This window comes from Solanum verrucosum, unplaced genomic scaffold, assembly GCF_900185275.1.
Source record: "Solanum verrucosum unplaced genomic scaffold, falcon-dt-bn FXZP01000175.1, whole genome shotgun sequence".
In the NCBI taxonomy this organism is placed as follows: Eukaryota; Viridiplantae; Streptophyta; class Magnoliopsida; order Solanales; family Solanaceae; genus Solanum; species Solanum verrucosum.
The window spans coordinates 876,467-897,335 of NW_026020399.1; the positions used below are offsets into that span (position 1 = coordinate 876,467).

General features: G+C 33.1%; 2 protein-coding genes across 2 annotated transcripts in view; both read left to right on the forward strand.

Annotated features, from left to right (window-relative positions):
* Positions 1 to 20,590, forward strand: part of LOC125839832 (ribonuclease 3-like protein 3) — a 71,567-nt gene extending 50,977 nt beyond the window's left edge. Inside the window, exons 2-5 of the mRNA XM_049518834.1 lie at positions 18,836 to 18,992; positions 19,083 to 19,264; positions 19,901 to 20,047; positions 20,144 to 20,590. Of these exons, the coding sequence (XP_049374791.1) occupies positions 18,845 to 18,992; positions 19,083 to 19,264; positions 19,901 to 20,047; positions 20,144 to 20,422 (756 nt within the window). The 5' untranslated portion in view covers positions 18,836 to 18,844 and the 3' untranslated portion in view covers positions 20,423 to 20,590. The remainder of the gene's footprint in view (positions 1 to 18,835; positions 18,993 to 19,082; positions 19,265 to 19,900; positions 20,048 to 20,143) is intronic.
* LOC125839828 (ribonuclease 3-like protein 3) lies at positions 11,907 to 17,095 on the forward strand. The gene is made up of 4 exons (XM_049518829.1): positions 11,907 to 12,056; positions 14,722 to 15,110; positions 15,725 to 15,871; positions 16,779 to 17,095. Exons 1-4 carry the CDS (start codon positions 11,984 to 11,986, stop codon positions 17,049 to 17,051), a joined length of 882 nt encoding a protein of 293 aa, XP_049374786.1. The 5' UTR covers positions 11,907 to 11,983; the 3' UTR covers positions 17,052 to 17,095.
* Positions 20,591 to 20,869: the final 279 nt, after the last annotated feature.

Consider the following 20,869-nt stretch of genomic DNA (forward strand, 5'->3'; position numbering starts at 1 on the left):
GTTATATATTGCTATAAATGGTAATAACTAAAAAATATATTTAAAAATAGTAATTATTTATTTAAAGGGACTCACCCAAGTAATTAAACCAACTAATAAAATTGACCTACTACAAAACTATATCAAATCCATATCCATTTCAATCCTGACCCCAATCTTAAGGCCCATTGAGATATGCGATATAAATACATGTGGAATAGAACTATATGTAAAATAACAGAATGAAACATTAACATACATATAAATAAAGAAAAAGGATGCCCAACAGAATCATAGAAAGTAATTAGCGAATCAAGAGTCACAAACATGTTTTTACATTTAGGTTCTTAATTAGTTATGGGTTAGTTTGTTATGAAAGATAATTAGTATAATCGACATAAATCACCATGTGAGTACATGGAGTGTGATCTTGACCCAATCAACTAAGCCATTTCACACCTTGCCGGGTGTGAAAATGATTACATGTCATGAGGATTCATATTAGCCCAAATTGGGAGACACATAAAGGAGTCGTCCGAACCAATAACATGATTTCATGTGTTCATGTGTTCGTCGTTAGGCTTATACCTTCTCAGTTAACCATTTATTCCATCAAGTTTTCATGTTCATAGATTAGCCCGAGGCCTCGACTCATATGTAAGAATTATTATTAATTATTTCTTACTTATGACTCAAGTTTACTTGTAATCCAAGTAATATCATAAATAATATTTAATAAGGAATAGATCTCGTCCGTACATTGGTTACTTAATGGACGTACCAGATTAAGTCATAACCTCTATAAATTGGTCCTCCCTCCACCCATTAGGGTTACCACATATTCTCTACAATAATTCCATCGCTGACGGTTGTGGTAACATAAAGTTAGGGCAAGGAGGTAGAAACCAATTTACGACTAACGTTTCCGCTTCTCTATGTGATGATGTCTTCCTCATCAGGTATGTGCCCCTAACGATCTCTATGTAAGATTATCGTGTTCAAGATCTTGATATGCATCAAAGTATTTAATCTTACATGTGGTATCAGAGCCTGGATTGTTTGAACCGATAATTTTCGTAAATTATGTAACCGCATAAAAAATTATGTAGTGTTGTATTAATGAATTATGTGAACTACCTTACGTTATCTTCAAATTGTGTACATAACAACAAAGCAGTTCGAGTTGATAATGTATGCTAATTAACCGTTTTAAATTTCTTCTCTTTTGGGGATGCTACATTATTCGTTATTCTTGTATGTGCTTCTTTGTTGCATGCACTGGAATTTTTTTATTGAATTTCTTGTGATTGGCTAGATTGCATCAATACATGTTGTCCATGCAACTTGATTGGTTTTAAGTATGATTCAGTTTTCTGGTGTTTCCAAGTTAAACTTGTAATAGTAATTATGGCCACAAGTTACTATATACTCTTACGTTATCTTCAAATTATAATCAAACTTGTAGCTAATTTTGTGCTTGTGTTTGGACCCTTAAGCTAATCCTCCCATAATGTAATTATTATGTTTTGTTTTAAATTGTCCAATAAATCAAAGTGGTCGTTATATTAAGCAATAAATAATATATGTGTATTATGTTTCTATAGTTTGTTAGTCATTAAAGTGGTCAAACTAGAGAAATTAACGTCTACACATATAATACTTATGATCACTTGACATATGTGGATTAGTACAATTCATTATTTATTGGCATATTCAGTATTTCAAGAGAGACTGAGTCAGGTTTTTCAACCTGATGCATGAATTATGTTTCTATAGTTTGTTAGTCACCAAAGTGGCCAAACAAAAATGTATGAAATTATTCACATGCACAAAATTTTATGATATTATGTGTGAATTTGTATTTATGTAGTTTGTTAGTCATCAAAGTGGCCAAACTAGAGAAATTAACGTCTACACATAAAATATTTATGATCACTTGATGCATGTATTATGTTTCTTTAGTTTGTTAGTCACCAAAGTGGCAAAACTAAAATGTATAAAATTATTCACATGCACAAAATTTTATGATATTATGTGTGTTTTGTATTTATATAGTTTGTTAGTCACCAAAGTGGCCAAACTAGAGAAATTAACGTCTACACATATCATGTTTATGATCACTTGATGCATGTATTATGTTTCTGTAGTTTGTTAGTCACCAAAGTGGCCAAACTAAAATGTTTAAAATTATTCACATGCACAAAATTTTATGAGATTATGTATGCATTTGTATTCATATAGCTTGTTAGTCACCAAAGTGGCCAAACTAGTATGGTTAAGCAAAATATGCACTCATAAAATTGTCATTTATCTATGAAGGTTAATTAAATGCCTATATTGAAAAATAAATAGATAAATTGACTTTCACTATTGCTAGAACTTAAAATTTTACCCAAAGGTGAATCTATCATTCTACGAATAGTGAAAAATTATGAGGTAAATTAATATTTTCAATCAAACATATATTGTATATCCAAAGATGTCGTATATGTTTGGTTAAAATTATTTAATTGCCTATTAAAGATTTAAAAAAATGGCATTTAAATTATGATAGTGTATCGTAGTATCTACCCAAAGGAGAATACGATGTACTTTTATCGTTTTACTGAATTCACATTATTTTTGATATGTGAGCATGTATATCTATTTGCAGTTATTCCTTTTCATTCACATGCTTTGTCTGTTACTGTGTTCAATGGATTGAACTTCTCTAAATGACATGAACAAATCTAGTTCCAGTTAGGTGTGATGGATCTTGACTTGACTCTGCTAAATGACAAACCCACTTCCATTACTGATAAGAGCAGTGAGGATTAGAATTCTTTTCATAAATCATGGGGACGCGCTAACATATTAAGCCCTATGTTCATGCGAATGATTGTTGCTAACAACATTAAGAGTACTATTCCACAAACAGAAAGTGCCAAGGAATACCTGAAGTTTGTGGAAGAACATTTTCGTTTCGCTGATAAGTCTCTCGCTGGTACACTTATGGCTGAACTCACGATCATGAAGTTTGATGGGTCGTGTAATATGCAAAATCATATCATCGAGATGACTAACATTGCAACAAGATTTTTGACCTTGGAGATGAAAGTGGATGACACCTTATTGGTTCAGCTTATTATGAACTCATTGCCTCTTGAGTATGGACCATTTCAAATTAACTATAACACTATTAAGGATAAGTGGAATGTTAGTGAATTGTCCAATATGCTTACTCAAGAGGAGTCGAGACTTAAGAAACAAGGAGGTCATTCCATTAACCTCATGGGTCAAGGAGCTGGTAAAGGACTTAAAGTAAAAGCCAACAAGTTTAAGAAAAAGAAAGCACTTGCTAAAGTTCCACAAGATGCTCATAAGGAACTCAAGGTTGATGTGTGTCGTTTCTGTAAAAAAGAAGGACACTATCAGAAAGATTGTCTGAAACGTAAAGCTTGGTTTGAAAAGAAAGGTACATTTAATGCCTTTGTATGTTTCGAATCAAAATTTAGTAGAAGTTCCTGATAATACTTGGTGGCTTGATTCTGGTGCAACTACTCATGTATCCACTATGTTGCAGGGATTACTACGATCCAAACTACGAATCTTAATAAAAAAAAAATCTTGTTCATGGGAAATCGCATGAAGGCTAAAATTGAAGGTAAAGGGACTTATCGATTGATCTTGGAGACAAGACATCACCTTGATCTATTACAGACTCTTTATGTTCCTTGAGTTTCTAGGAATTTGATTTCCCTTTTAAGACTTGATATTTCTGGATTTGATTTTAAGTTTGGACATGGATGTTTCAATTTATATAAGAATACTATTTTTTATGGTTATGGTGTTCTTATTGATGGTTTATATAAATTGAAACTCGATAATAATTTTTCTGAATCCCTGCTTACTATTCATCAAAATGTTGGAATTAAACGTAGTTCACTAAATGAAAGTTCTGCTTATTTGTGGCATAAACGTTTGGGTCATGTACCCAAAGAACAATTAAAAGGATTAGTAAAGAATGAAATTCTTCCGAATTTAAATTTTGCTGATCTTGATATATGTTTGGATTTCATTAAAGGAAAGCAAGCCAAATATACTAACAAATGTGTCACAAGGAGCACTCAACTTCTTGAAATTATACACACTGATATTTGCGGACCCTTTGATGTTCCATCTTTAGGTGGAGAAAAATATTTTATCACCTTTATCAATGATTTTTCACGTTATGGATTTATCTATTTGTTGAAAGAAAAATCTCAAGCAACAGACGCTCTCAAAGTGTACGTTAATGAGGTTGAAAGACAATTAGATAGGAAAGTGAAAATCATTAAGTCAGATAGAGGTGGTGAATATTATAAAAAAAAGTATAACGAATCAGAACAATGTCCAGGTCCATTTGCAAAATTTCTTGAGAATGGTGAAGTTAGTGAGAGTGTTGAACGACAAAATGTGAAAATTAATGAGGTAAGGGTAAATATTTCATTGCCCATGAATGTACCTACTTCATGTAATGACCCTAAAGGTCATTTTTGGAAATTTTCATAAAATGACCGTTTTACCCCTCCCGATAGTTGTCCCGAGTCCTAATTGTTGTATTTTCGAAGTTGGTTTGAAGGAAAATTGATGAAAAGTTGAGTTTTTGGAAAATTGAGTTTTTAAGAGTTAAAGTTTGGTTAAAAGTGCTATTTCTAGTCATTTGGAGTTTCGAATCGGATTTCCGTCTATTCCAGCAGTTTTAGAATGTCGAAACGGGTCTATGAGAATTTATGGAGTCGAATTTGGAGTTAAAACGAAGATTTGAGGTCCTAAGTTGCAAAAATTGTGAAATTTTGATCAAGAGTTGACTTTGGTCAACAAACGAGGTTCCGGTGCTCGAAATGGAATTCCGAGGACATCGTTGGATTCAGGGGGTGATTCTAAGTCTGGAATGAGTCTTGGTTGAATTTTTAGAGTCCCCGAGTGCGTTTCGAGTTTTTGAGCCTAAAGTTAGTTTCTTGACGCCTTATCGGATACCGGGTCAAGGAGACCTCGAATTCAAATTTCGACGATTTCATTGAGTCCAAAATGTCATTTTCAAGGTAGTAGCATATTTGGTTTGTGTTCGGGAAGTGCCAAATGAGTTTTGGGTGAGCTTTTAAGCTTCTTGGATGCTTTGACACTATTTCAGCAAATTGTGGCAACTAAAGGGTTCATTATTAGTTTTAAAGGTCGAAAAATTATTCCGAAGGTTCTGAAATTTTGAGCATGAATTATAGTACTTATCTGCAAATTTTGGTGCATTTTCGCTAACCCGAGATTGGACTTTTATCGCAAACAAGAAATAATTATTTACCGAGTATAAATGATATTTGACTGGGAAACGAGCATGAAATTGAGCTCCGATTGAACGAGCAGGTCCGTATCATTATTTAAGACTTTTACAAAAAAGAATCGGGTCATTTCACTATCGTATGAGGAAATTACGGTCTTTTTAGTGAAAGATTAACTGCTGTTTTTCTGGTGCATAACAGTCATGTACTGTTATAAAAATCTTAGACTGTGTTCATTTGGTATTTTGAGCATATCGGGAGTTCTAGAGATCGGAATGGAGTGATTCTTACGGGTTTCTTCTTGAATTAATATGAGGGTTAGTATTCAATCTTCAATTAGACATTTTCTCATAATTTCTTTATCTGGTTTTTTTTTTTCTATCCGTAAATCTCTTGGGAAAAATTGGGGTTTTATCGATTTGGACTCCCTTTTTGATGAAAAAGGTATATTTACGATCCTTATGTTATGGGTAAACTGATTTTAACATAAAATTATTGATTCATCGATTATTTTCATCATATTAACCGCGTACAATTTGGACTTTCCCGGTAAAGTTAAAGTTTGATAAATTGAGAATTTCAAGGTCGATCTTAACTCCGTTTTTGATGAAATTTCATATTTGAACTTATCTAAGCATGGGTAAGATGTTTTTCAAGAGATATTTCATTTTCGAGTCGGGGTTTCGAATCCGAATATTTTAGGCTTCTTCAAGAACGTGGATTTTCCTTCAAATTGAGTTTGTGAATTGATTTCAACTCCGTTTTCAAATTGGTTTTCACCATTAGCTTCCAAATACTTTAAGGATCATTTTACATAAAAAAATTCCAGATTTGGGTATCGTTTTCCGATATAAGCTTTTGGACTATTTTGCCCTTTTCCCCTAAATTTCTTGATTTTGGTGTCATTGGACTCGAATTGTGATTGTGATTAATTGTTTGAATAGATTATCGCGATCCGGATTATACTCGGAAAGGAAAGGCTCAAGTCAAGTAACTTTTGGAGTTCGTTTTAAGGCAAGTGGCTTCCAAACTTTGTAAAACTCTTAGACTACGCATGACTACTTTCCTAATTGTGTTGGGGAGTAATGGGGATTGAAGATGAGTTTTATTTGTTGATTGAAATTGTTGTAAATGAAAGATGGGGAATAAAACGTGCTAAATGTGTTATATGTGACTTGGATTTATTGAATAAGTCATGTGATAACTGATATTGAGGGGATAGAAGAGCATGAGTAGGCTATGATTGATACAGACATTGATGTTGAGACAGATGATGTGTAATACTATGATGTGGTCGTGATATGGTTGTGATTGAGATAAGTGATGTGTAATACTATGATGTGGCCGTGATATGGTTGTGATTGAGACATGTGATGTGTAATACTATGATGTGGTCGTGATATGGTTGTGATTGAGACAGGTGATGTGTAATACTATGATGTGGTCGTGATATGATTGTGATTGAGACATGTGATGTGTAATACTATGATGTGGTCGTGATATGGTTGTGATTGAGACAGATGATGTGTAATACTATGATGTGATCGTGATATGATTGTGATTGATGACATGTGCATATTCATTATTTATCCCATGTGTGAACTATCTGTTGCATGAGTTCTGAGACACTGATATGATGATGGATGGATATGAGACACAGTTGAGACTAGCTCCGGCTAGAGATATATGAGATGGACTAGCTCCGGCTAGAGATATATGAGATGGACTAGCTCCGGCTAGCGATTTGGATGCCGATGGGATCTGGTTCCGGCGGTGATACATGGTCCATGTGTAGCCCCCATGGGTTCTGATTTGAGTATTCAGCGCGGACTGATTAGGTCAACAGATGTGTATCGTAGGAAAGACATGCATCACGACTACATGACATCATTATTGCATTTTGCATCGCATTTGCCTTATCTTTGTCTGTGATGTGTGGATTGTATCGGTTTACCCTTCTTATGTGGAATTTGATCTACTTGCTCTTATTTGTTGATCTGAGGTTGATGAGGATATACTGTTGGTTCTGGCTGTTGAATATGATCTGTTTAGTATAGGTTGGTTGGGTTGCTGCTAGATTGAAGTTTCGGTGGTTCGGTTGGGATTGAAAGGAGTTGTTTGTAGCTGCTAGTTTTGCTTAGTTTAGAGTTACTTGCGAGTACCTGTGGTTTTCGGTACTCACCCTTGCTTCTACACAATTGTGTAGGTTGACAGCTCTCTCAGATTCGGCTTAGTATTTTCTTTAGCAGATTGAGCTTCGGGACATACTCGAGAGGTAGCGGTTCATTCTAGACGTGCCCTTGAGTTATCTTTACTTTCAGTTTTGTTCTATTCGAGAACTATACTCTGAGACTTGTATATTTTTATTCGAATTCTGTATTTAGAGGTTTGTACTTGTGACAACCAAATTCTGGGTAGTGTTGAGTCTTAATTAAAGTCTTCCGCTTATTTATTATCTTTTATTCTCGTATTTCTACTTCTCTATCATTGTGGTTGGGTTAGGCTGACGTGTCCGGTGGGAAATGGACACGTGCCATCACATCTGGATTTGGGGTGTGACACTTCCGCACCAATCACAAATGTTGTTCCTCTTGTTGAAGAACACTTTAACAATGTTGAACAACATTTGGGTGAAACACTTCAAAAAGTAACCAACTCACAAGTATTTGACGCAAATGAACCACAAATAGTGCCATTAAGAAAATCGGTCATTTCAGATGATTTTGTGATTTATTTACAAGAGTCAGATTTTGACATTGGAATTAATAAAGATCTGTTTCATTTCACAGGCCATAGAAAACACTGAGTCTAATAAATGGATTGATGCTATAATGAAGAGTTAAAATCCATGGAATACAACAAAGTCTGGAATCTTGTTCAATTACCAGAAAGTTCTAAAAGAATCTTGTGTAGACCAAACACGATTCAAATGGTAATATTGAACGATATAAAGTCAGACTTGTTGCCAAGGGATACACTAAAAAAGAAGGCATTGATTATAAAGAGACCTTTTCACTGGTCTCAAAGAAAGACTCATTAAGAATTGTTTTGGCTTTGGTAGTTCATTATGATTTAGAGTTACATCAAATAGATGTGAAAACTATCATTTTTTTCTTAATGGAGACCTTGAGGAGGATGTTTATATGGACCAACCTGAGGGTTTCGAAATTAAAGGATAATATCAAATGGTGTATAAGTTAACGAAGTCAATAAATGAACTCAAATAAGCCTCACGATAATGGTATATAAAGTTTAATGATACCATAACATCTTTTGGATTTATGGAAATTACCGTTTTCGGTGCATATACCAAAAGATCAGTGTGAGTAAGTTTATATTTTTAGTCCTATATGTTGATGACATTTTTACTTGCTGCTAATGATTTAGTTATGGGTTAGTTTGTCATGAAATATAATTAGTATAATCGACATAAATCACCATGTGAGTACATGGAGTGTGATCTTGACCCAATCAACTAAGCCATTTCACACCTTGCCGGGTGTGAAAATGATTACATGTCATGAGGATTCATAGTAGCCCAAATTGGGAGACACATAAAGGAGTCGTCCGAACCAATAACATGATTTCATGTGTTTATGTGTTCGTCGTTAGACTTATACCTTCTCAGTTAACCATTTATTCCATTAAGTTTTCATGTTCATAGATTAGCCCGAGGCCTCGACTCATATTCATAGGTTTTTTCACTTTGTGCACCATAACTTGCAAATGATAACTCATAATCAAGAAATGCGTGTCATAGTTCGTCTCAAAGAAAAACATGTCATAGTATTTTAAGTTCAATTTCTTGAGGAGTTTCTATTGGTTTAAAATTGTCAAGATCATATATATCGAAAGAAATCATCAAGAAAATAATCAAATAAATCATTAAGCTTAATTTTCAAAATAAAAATCACTCCTTTTTTTCTTCATGTTCATTTGCAATTTTACGGTGAGACCCGTACAACTCATAGGAATAGAGGATCAAGATATGAGATTTCATTATAGATTCAAGTATATTCATGGATGGAATTTTGTAGACATGAGGCATAATCAATCGTGGGAAAGAACAAAGGTCTGCTCAGACATAAAAGATAGCTTTACATACCTTAATTGCTTTAAATACCCAAAAAAATCTAATCTTGAAAGGAGAAAAATAATAAAAATCTTTCTTGAACCTTGGGGGTGAACTTTTCTTGAAAATCCTAGGATTGTAGTGTAGAATATTACTGAAAATTCATAGTTAATGATTAGGATGATTAATAATACTTTAAAATACATGAAAGAAACATATTTTAATATTGGAGGGTGAGACAATGAGAGAAAATCGTTTGAGGATTGATGAGAATGAAAAATAGAATGAAAATATTGGAGATGTAAGTGTTTTAAAAACTTCGCCAGCCATTATGTGATGCCAAAAGTGTGGATCGTACAATAGGAGTGTTACGTAAACTTCTGGTCGCAGAAATAGACATTTTTGGTCGCACAATTTCTCTATTTTTGCTATCTTTTGGTAAAATGATCATAATCTTTTACTCCAAAGTTAAATTGATGAGAGCTTTGATGTGTTGAAAATTAGACTTAAGAATCTTTAATTTGACAGATAATGGGCCGCATAACTCTTCCTATTTTATGAGAGATGCTTGTTTGAAGTTGGAGTGCTCATATGAAAATTTCTTCAACGGAGAAGCTTTAAACTTAACTTTGGGTTAGAGGTTCCTTATGATCTTAATTCACATCTAACCCACTCTCCAAACTTAAAAATTAACCTCTTCATCTAGTTCAATTGATTCGTCATGTTCGAGTCTAATTTCATAAGTGAAACAGTTCAAATCATAGTCCAAAAGTTTGAGGTGCTACAAGAGATAAGCAACTCACTGTATAAAAAAGAGTGCATAATACCGTGAGAAATAACCTCACAAAACACACTCAAAATTTAATAAAAAATTCACACAAAAGATGGGATAACACTTATGTCTCACAAATTCTCCCCTTAAACAAGATTCTCAAAGTCCTTAGGACTATCATTGTGGATGCTACCAAATTCGAATAAAGGAGCTTCAATATATATAGTCCAAAACTTTTTCCTATAAGAAAAATGATTAGCCAAATATGAAAAAAAGTATGATTTTCTTTTAGAAAAAGAAAAGTCCAATTATAGTAAGAAAATCAACACAAACACCCAACACCAAAAATGACAAGTACTTCAAATGTGCCAAATATATGAAATCAATGTACTTTATCGTCAAGGATGAAGTTCAGAAACAAAAAGTGTCATGTGAAAATATTAGAATTCATCTCATAATTGCAAATCCGTGAATGAATGATTTACAATAAAAGATATTAAAATAATATATTCAAAGAACGAGTCTTGGTTGTTATGATCGATGCATTTATGATTTTTTGATATTATAAATTCAATTATGTGTTTACGATATACATTAATGATTTTTTTTTTATAATGATGTCTACATTATTATTTTGAGCTATCGTAAGATAAGTCTTAATAAAATATTATAGTGAACCATATGTTAAATATTTTGTAGCTCATGAATATGATATGCATGATAAGTTGCTAACGTAGTTGTTTATGGAAGGTAGTATGTAGTTCAATTTTTCTTTAAGTACAATTCACATAGCCAATAATAGTACTTTATCTTATTGTGGTATATATAATGGATATTATAAAAGAAATTTATTTTATGCGCAATTAATGTTTATGTCATTAAATATTAATGTTATGTCATCATTGAGTCAAGTGAGAAGGTATAAGTCTTATTAGTTATTGTTTTATTTGTGGTCTAATTAGTGTAAAACTCATAACCAATACTATTTAATAAAGAATAGATCTTATTCGTATCAAATTATTTAATGAACGTACCAGATTAAATTTTAATCTCTATAAATTGATCGTTTAATTTATAGATTACCATATATTTTCTATACAATTCCATCATCGACAATAAACTAAAATGAGAAAATGCATAAGTACCCCCCAGCCTATGCCCGAAATTCCTGAGACACATTTAACATTTACTAAGGTTCTATTACCCCCGAACTTATTTTTTAATTAATTTTCTACCCCTTTTCGGCTTACGTGGCACTATCCTTGAAGAAATTGTCAACACGCGCTGGGCCCACAAGATAGTGCCATGTAGGCCGAAAAGGGATAAAAAATTATATATAAAATAAGTTTGGGAGGGTAATAGGACCTTAGTAAATGTTAGATGTGTCTCAGGGATTTTGGGCATAGGCTGGGGTACTTATGTATTTTTAAAAAACTAGCTTGTGCAACTAAAACTTAAGCTCCTTTTTCTACAATAAAGTTTAAACTTGTCTGCCGATAGATAATAGCAAGTGTTCAAAGAATCAATTGAGATACAATCAAAGCTCATTAGAAGTAATTTAAAAAATATCATAAAAATATGATGCAATGCATGAGGTTAATGTTCTCTTAATTAGAGGTTTTGAATTTAACTCTAAATATGTAAAAATTCTTTTCAGAAAAAGCTAATAAAAAATAGTGGAACAATGCAGATAAAGGGGAAAATAAAAATTAATTTTTTTTTTAAAAAATAAAAATATATATTTATATGCTAAAAGAATTCTTGAAAATACAAGGGGGTGGGGCGGGGGTAGTTGTAGAAGGGGAAGGAAACAGCTCAAGGGAAGCAATGGTGAGAAGAAGAAATCAGTAGCTGCTTCAGTTACAAATGGAGTCTTGGTTACGGCCTTTCTTGGCTCAAACCCTTAATTGGGTCTCCACTCAAAACCTCCACAAATATGGTTAGCAATTCCAATCTCTGTTTCTTATCGAATTTTTCTGGCTTTTAAAAAGTATATCTGAGCTTAAAAATTGAAACTTTTATCAACGGCCGGCTGATTTTTTCTTGATTGATTGATGGGTATATAAGGATTTATGGAGCAAGATGAAAAATAAATTGAAAAATAGAATTTGGTTTAAAGTTCTTTGGATGAAGAATCTAAATTTAATTTCTTTCCAGTTCTGAAATGTTACTTTGTCAGCTAACCAATATATAGTTTGATATTTTTTCGGATGATGGTGGTGTTGAGATCAGCTTAGGCGCACCTCGATTGATCCACAAGCATAGTTATGGAGTAAACCTGCCTACTAAGGCTTGGTGAGATGTGCTCACATTGAGTGTTGTAGCTGCAATCCATTTGAATTTAGTTTCGTACTAGAGGTGTTTTAAGCACTTGGACAATTTGAATTGATATTGATTATCCAGAATGTGAAGGAGCTATGCGGATCTCCTGTTATTGTGCCTTAGGTCTTCTCATATTAACCTAAGGCAATGGTTAACGTGGTACCACTGTATGCAAAGCTCAAACTTGTTCAAATTAATAAGCAGAGTAGAACGCGAAAAAGGATATGTGAAACACAAGAGGTGGAGGTTAGTCAGATTATTAATCGACTGTTGTTTAGACGAAATAGACTTCCCTGCAGTTAGAAGATTTGCTAATTATGAAGGTTTAAAAGATGCGTGAAGAAATAAAAAAACATAGTTGACATAGAGATTTTTATATTGGTTTGGATCAACAATGTGGTGCCCTAGTCTAGTCCCTTTGGTTACAAGGGTTTCCTTAGAGCATTGAATGATTCTTCGTTACACGAATAGCCTAGTTGTGAACTCTGAGAGTTCCCTGATCGGGAAGATTCCAGTGCATTTTTCGGTCACAACCTCAACTCTTATAGTTTTTAATCTCTCTCTTTTTTTTTCACTAGTAAACTATGTTGAATAGAGTGCTTTTACAAAATGAAAGAGTGAATAGGGTTTTTGCTCAAGTGAAGTTGCACAATCTTCTTCTTTAAGGATGATTTGCTTTTATACTGTTTGGCTGCTTCTAGACCGTTGCTTGAACAGATTTGAATCAATCGATCTCTGAACTTGAATGTCATTGGATTGATCTGAGAATCGATCCTTGATTTTCAGCGATTTGCTCTTAAGATAACCCAAGGGTTCTTCTCCTTCAATCAAGGTATCTTGATTGAGTGTCCTGATCTTTCTTGTCGTAAGCATGTCTTCTCTTCCCTTGTGGTGTGCTTACTTGTTTCCAACTTTAGGCAAATCAATCTTCCTTGATTCTGGTAGTGTCTGCTTTCCATCGTTGCGGTATGCTGCTGACTTGTTCCATCTGTACGCGAATCAATTTTCCTTACTTCTGGTGGCGTGTGCTTCCTTCCTTGTTTATAGTTATGCCTTCCCTTCACAGATTTTGGATGTCTCCTTATTTCTTTTTCCTGCACAGATCCTTTAGGATTAGTGCCATCATTAAAACATTAGTTAATGAAGCTTACAATATGTGTATCACAGCAATGGTTCAGTGCACGACTTAGGTTATATCATCACTCTCCATGTTGTAGGTCTTTGTCTCTGCTAAGAGAAGGATGTTACTGTGAGTTGCAAGTTGCTACTTGCTAGTATTGGTTTTTCAAGTAGTTAGTTAAGTCATTTGTTGACTTCTGTTTAGCATGCCGTAAGTTTTAGAAATTCCTACATTTTACTAATTCCTGCTACCAATCAATTACTATTAGTTTTACCAAATAAATTTTGTTTAATATAAGAAGAAAAAGTTAGAGATAGAAAACGGTACTGTTATCTTGAACTGGCAATTGCTGGTAGTTTGGTAGTCTCATATGGCCCAAACGCTAATTTTTTTTTTTAATTCTAATCAGGTGCTACTGCTTTACTAGTAGTATCAGAATGATTCTTCAACCTGATGATATTGTTCAACACGCAAGTTAGTTGTAGTGGAAAAAGTAGGAATGCAGAGACATGGGAAGAAACAAGGAAATATGGTATGGCATTCTCTTAAAATGTGCTGTCGATGTTGCTGTGCTTTTGCAGCAAACTTTGAGGAGGTTTTATTATACCACGTGACTGTCAAGTGTCAACTATCGTTAGCTTATCCTTCTGCGTCACTTTATGATGATAGATCTTTCCAAGTTTGTGGTAGAAACTAAGAGTCTAAGCAACTTTACGCTTTTCTTATATAGTTATTGACATAAACATTTCTCATAATCAACTCAAATCTCTGCAAATAGGTGACATTCTATTTAAAATTGACAAGAACTGATATAATTATATGCATGAGCCAAAGAAAAGCATCTATTAACCAAATTCAAGATCCAAGTTACTGTGTGAACTTCTCTTTTACAAACTCTCCTACACTACAGCTCTTGGAAATACTGTCTCACCTGCCCATGCAGATAGGTTTAAAAAGATCGCGGTTTTTCAGGCAGTCTGTGGAAGTAAAATAAAGAAATATCAAACAACAGTCGTGCTGCTTTGGAATTTCCTTCTTCCAGTTGATTTTATATTTATGCTTGTTAAATTGTTCTACTGGATTTAATGCAATAGACATGAAAGAAGATTTAATACTAGCTCTACTCATTGCTCTTGTTTGACTCAAGCTACTGTTTTGATAGGAGCTGTTTTGAATAGGTTCCTACCAGGCATCCTGGAAAATGAGGAGGCGACAAAAAGGGCATTGCAAGATGACAAATCACAAAATGTTGAGGAAGTACAGAAAATCATAGGGTACGACTTTAATGATCGGAATTTATTGCGGCAAGCTTTTACACATACGTCGTATCATAAGGACTGTATATCTTATGAGCGGCTCGAGTATGTGGGTGACTCGGTTCTTAACTTTATGATCACAAAAGAACATTTTTTTAAGTATCCAAATCTTCCACCTGGGTTGTTGTCACCTCTACGTGCTGCAAATGTTGACACAGAGAAGCTTGCGCGTGCTGCTGTTAAGCATAGTTTCCACAAGTATTTACAGCATGGAAAGCCTATCCTTATGCGACGAGTAAGTAAGCTTACTAATGAAGGGCATTTGCTTTGTCTTATTTTTATTTCTTTTTTGGGTTACTTATTCGAAAATAAACCCTGTCTGGTATATTGGTGTCCAGAAATATTTCTACAGTTTGGCATTTGGTTGCTAATTTAGATAGCACATCAACATTTAGCTGTTTCCTCTGTGTTTCCATGCCAGTGGAAATTGAAGCATTTTCACATACACACACTTGTATATGAAATTCAGTTTTTCCATGTGTTTATAGGAATTTTAAAATATTTCCTTCTTTTCCATTCACTGATCAGTGATCAGTGGAGTGTATGTATGTGAAAATAGAAAACCATTTCTTTCCATTTTCACATACACAGACTCCACTGATCATTTTCACATACACACACTCCACTGATCAGTGAAGGGAAAAGAAGGAAATACTTCACATACACACACTGAATGAGAAAGTCTCACTTTACTTCCTTTGACTTTTCTCAATCTCGTCTAAAGTATGCTATTTTTCATTGATATACTGCTCCTTCCTTACCGCTTTACCTTTTTCTTGGTGTTTCATTTAAGGTTCCGTATGTGTCTCTCCATCTTTTCCAATTGACAAATGTTATCTTTATTCACAGATTCAATCATTTATAAATGTTCTTCCTGAGTATCCTTTGCATTCCCATGGATTGATAGATGCTCCAAAGGTGCTTGCTGATGTTGTTGAATCAACGATAGGAGCAGTATTTATTGATAGCAATTCTTCAATTGACACTACCTGGGAGGTATGTTCCTTTCCCCCCTCAAATTCCTAATTGGAAGAGTGGAGAAAAATATTACTGGTACATGTACCTCTTATCGTGTGAAATGTTTCCATCGCAGTTCATTTGATTGGCTTGTAGTTCTTATAGGTTATATAGATTGCTAGGACCTACTTGAACCTCCCACCAAAGAAAAAACTGTCAAGAACCACCAAATATGGATAAACTATATATTGTATTACTACTTTATGACTGGAAGTTCATGAGGAATCTTGAAATGAATTTCTCCAGTTGAATGCTGAAGCAGCGACATTTACATCATATTATATGGAAAATAGAGAACCATTTTAGAATCGATGAGCTTGGGCGGTCAATTTCTATACTTCAAATTCAATCTAAACATGGTCCCCTGTAAGTGAATATACACCTAGGAGGTGGCAGTGAGGGAGACATTGAGGCGGATCTGGGATTCTGGACCACAACCCTTTTTGTTTACTGGGTTCTGGATAGATTATTTGTACATGTTAAATGAATTTCTTTAACACAAATATAAAGTCTGGACTAAAGTTGATTGGTTATGCCGAACCTAACTTTAGTGTAGATCCGCACCTAGGGGGACAAAGAGATACTTAATGCAGATATAAGATGTCACTTAATATCTGATATTACATGACTCAACCTCTTAAGGGGTAGACCCGTCGGGATAGGTTGCTATCTGGTCCTTTATGCATTGCACTATAGCTTCGGCCTGACACACCCCAAGAAGTCTATAAAGATTGACTGTGTCACGTCGACTAATGAGAAGGGTAACTTATATAATTTTTGTTCTGTGTTTTCTTCTTGATTGGGGCTCAAAATGTCACTTGAACAGTATTCTTTCCATTCCTTGCCTCTTAATGCCATGCTGCTTTTGATATTGGCTGACCTGTAGGTAGCGAAGATTCTATTAGAGCCCATAATTACACCGGAAATGCTTGAAACAAATCCGGTAAAGAAGCTATATGAGACCTGCCAGAAGCATAAACTTAACGTTCGAGTAGTCGATATGTGGTCACATGATGGGAGTTTTGAAGTTTTTGTTGACAATCAAATGAGGGGAAAAGGCATGTGCCATGTAAAGAAAGAAATTGCATTGAACAGAGCTGCAAACAAAGCATATAATGAAGTTATTGGAATGCTAAGTGTTGGCAATATGAATATATAGCTCATAGAGAATAATGTGGCATTAGAAATACAACTATTTGTCTCTATTTTGTTCCTTATTGCAAGTTGGAATACAGACAATCCACAAGGCATTGTTTTGATTGAGTTATGTTTTCAAGTTCCACTCAAATTAGTTAATAATTAATCGTTTTGATGGACTGTTTTTACATAAATGATAAAGTAGAAAAGTTGTAGGAATTAGATTAAATAGTGCACAATAAGTGCAAGAATCCACAAGATTGTGAAATTCAAATAATAAAATTGACTTTAGTTGGAATAGATTTTTGGTGTTGAATCGTGTGTATTGGATTGTGAAATTCAAATAATAATTTCATTTTGGCAAAACAAATTTATTTACATATGACTGAAATTTTAGTCAATTTTACATTATTATTTTTTTGTTCTTAAGTCATATATGATTGAAGTGCAGACCTACATGAAAAACTTAAAAGAGTGCTAAATTGGTTTGCTAGATTTGTTGTTGTTTTTATAAATTGATGATTAATATTTATTTATTTTATAATAAATGAAACTTATATTTTAAATTTGAGCTTAGTTGATGTAGGTATTCAATAAATTGTTGAAATTCGAATAACAAAAAATTAGCAAAAATTCTAGTACAATGCAAAATTTCCAACCAAAGGGACCCTTGAATTCATATTCATAATTTCACATGTATCATCATTCATCATTGAGTACCTTTTTAGTTAGTGGGGAAACAAAACATTGTGTTGCTTGGTGGCTAAGGTTTGAATATATAGTACAATAATTGAACTTTGGTTTAACCAATTACATTTAAGAAAAATACTTTAGCTCAAGATTGACAAGTTGTATTATTGTACTATAGGTTCAATAATGGATCAGACTTCCCCTATGGGCTATGCCTTTTTTTTTTTCTTCCCTTTCATTTTCATGGACAATTCAGTATCATTGTTTTTCTTTTTTACTGACCTAGTCATAAGACAGGACACATCCTATGGATCCTTTTTTTCGTTTTTCATTTTGTGTTTAAAATCTACACTAAAATGTCGACTAAATTTGGAGTGCGCATTACAGAGCTTACTCAGATGTGACACTTCTAATAAGATTTTCTCCTTCTTAATGCTCTATCCAAAACCTCTAGTTAAAAGTGAAATAATCACACCACAGCACCCTAACCATGTTGGTATCCTATGAACCATTTGTTTGCTTTATTCCATGATTTAGGGTGTGATGGATACAACATAAATTATTTTTCATGAAAAATATTTTTAAAAGCCTTTTTTTACGTTTAGTAATTAAGAAAATATTGTATGAGAAATATTTTTATGTAAACTAGCACAAAATATTATAGGGGTGGGATGAAGTGGAGAGTGGGGTTCGTGAGTGGGATAGTCACGAGGATTGGATGAATAGGGAAAAGACGATGAATTTGGAATATTACTAGAACTTGTTCTTTCTTTTTTATATTAAGAAAGTCATTTTCCTTATATGAAACAATAAAGTAAATTAAAAATTTATGGAACAATTTGATTTCTTGCTATTTATTTGTTTATTTATTTCTTGCATAGTTTTCATCAAATCTAATAAATAGAGTTGAATCAATATTTGACAGTATCTTTTGATAAACTTAAAGGATGGACAAAATTACGAAGTACATACATAGAAGAACTAATTTGAACTTTTCCTTAAACATAAGGGGCTATTTTTGTCATTTTATCTGACTTCATCTTTATACAAAAAAATCTATAAAACCCATTCTAAATTAGGAGTCCTCCCTTCAAACTTGTTATAATTTGAATTTGATATATAGCCATGGAAGAACAAAGCTTTCAACAACGGGAGAGGCTAGTAGAGGAAATAACAGGATACAAATTTAAGAATCCCGACTTGTTACATCAAGCTTTCACTCATCCTTCTGTCCCACAAAATTGGGCATCTAATGACAGAATGGAGTATTTAGGTAAGCAGTGAATTTTAATGGTTGAGTCTAACCAAAATCATTACTTTTTTTTTTTTTTGAATTTATGAACTAATTGATATTCTGATATAGGTGATTCGGTTCTGAGTCTGATGATAGCAAAAAAACATTATTTTGCTTATCCTGATTTATCTTCGAAGGATCTCACAGATTTGAGAAGTATCAATGTAGATACTGAAAAACTTGCTAGAGTCGCCATCAAATACAATTTGCACAATCATTTACGTTGTCAAATTCAATCATTTAATGAACAAGTAAGTAACAAATTCAATTCATTAAATATCTTTTAATTTTGGTCCATTGGAAACTTATTCGATAAAAATTAAAGTAACACACCGAATTGATTTTATTTTTCTATTTTTAAATTTCAATTTTTTGATCTATTTCAATTTAATATTTTTAAATTTCGATTTTCGATTTCTGATTTTTCAAATTAAAAAATCAGTTAATAAAAAAAAATAGAAAATTTTGTATAATTTTTACCTTTTGCATTTCTCCCCTACCCAATTTCTTCCCGTCCAATAAACTATATTATCATTTAATTAATTTTTTACCATTTCTTATTTTCTTTTGTAGATATCTAATTTTTTTCATACAATTGGATTTGTAATATTAATTTCTAATAGACTTTAGCTGCTTAGCTTAGATTCATCTAATTTCAATTGCATCACTTAAAGTATTTTTTTCATTTTAGTCTATTTGCCCTCCCCTCCCTTTTTTTCTTCATCTAATCCATTAATCTAAGATTTTTCTAATATAGTAAGTGCAAATAGAATTTTTTTGAATTGAATCAAACTAATTTCAATTTTTACCACCAAATTGAATACCGAAAAATCAAATCGAACCAATTGAATATCTCGAAAAGTTCATATGTTTGTTGTTTTCTGTAGGTGGAAGAATTCAGAAGTGCTACGTTGGAGTACCCATTGCATTCATATGGTTGCATTAATCCCCCTAAAGTTCTTGCAGATATAGTTGAAGCCTTAATTGCCGCAATATATATCGACTGTAATTTCTCCATTGATATAACTTGGCAGGTGATTTTATTATTCACTATATATATATATATATATTAGCTTATTGTATCTTTGGGGGTGTCTATTGACGAAATACAATGTATATTTTGATTACAGGCGGTAAAAGATATGTTGCAGCCACTAATAACTCCAGAAACACTTGAAATTCAACCAGTTACGAAAATTATGCAGCTATGTCAAAAGAATAAATTGGAGATAAACATTGTTGATAATTGGGAAGAAACAAGGGAATTTGAATGTTTTGTCGATGGAAAATCTGTTGCAAAGGGAAAATCTAGTCAAAATAAAGACACTGCAAAGAATAGGGCGGCATACAATGCATATGAACAAGTTATCGAAAATTTGCCTATGAAAACTACAGTTAAAGATCACTGATCTTTTGATGTCCATGAATTTTTCCTCAAAAAATTCTATCGACAAATCAAATTTCGATAGCTTATCTAGTATTTCATATCTTATTAGTTGTACTAATGAAATATTGTATCAATTAATGAAAAATGTCACAATTGGATAAAATATTGTTGCTTATGGAGTACATTTTTGGTAATTTCTTTTACTTGGTCGTTAATAGTAGCCATTGATTAGATTAGCTTAGGATAATACATATTACTCAAATGTTAAATCTTATCAAACACAAACATACACTTTCGATTAGCTTTTCCTTATGACGTTTTATTTTCATACTTTACATCAATTTAAATGGCCCATTTCAAATCTACATATATAGTAAAGTGAGGCATAAATAACGTGACATGACATTTTTTATGGTCTAAAAAAATATTCATCTTTTGTTTCATTTTTTTAATTAATCAATTTGTTTAA

Coding starts and splice junctions, on each gene's coding strand:
- LOC125839828 (XM_049518829.1), top strand. CDS start 11,984: ATGGAGTCTTGGTTACGGCCTTTCTTGGCTCAAACCCTTAATTGGGTC. Junction 12,057..14,721: donor TCAAAACCTCCACAAATATG/GTTAGCAATTCC, acceptor CTGTTTTGATAG/GAGCTGTTTTGAATAGGTTC. Junction 15,111..15,724: donor AGCCTATCCTTATGCGACGA/GTAAGTAAGCTT, acceptor CTTTATTCACAG/ATTCAATCATTTATAAATGT.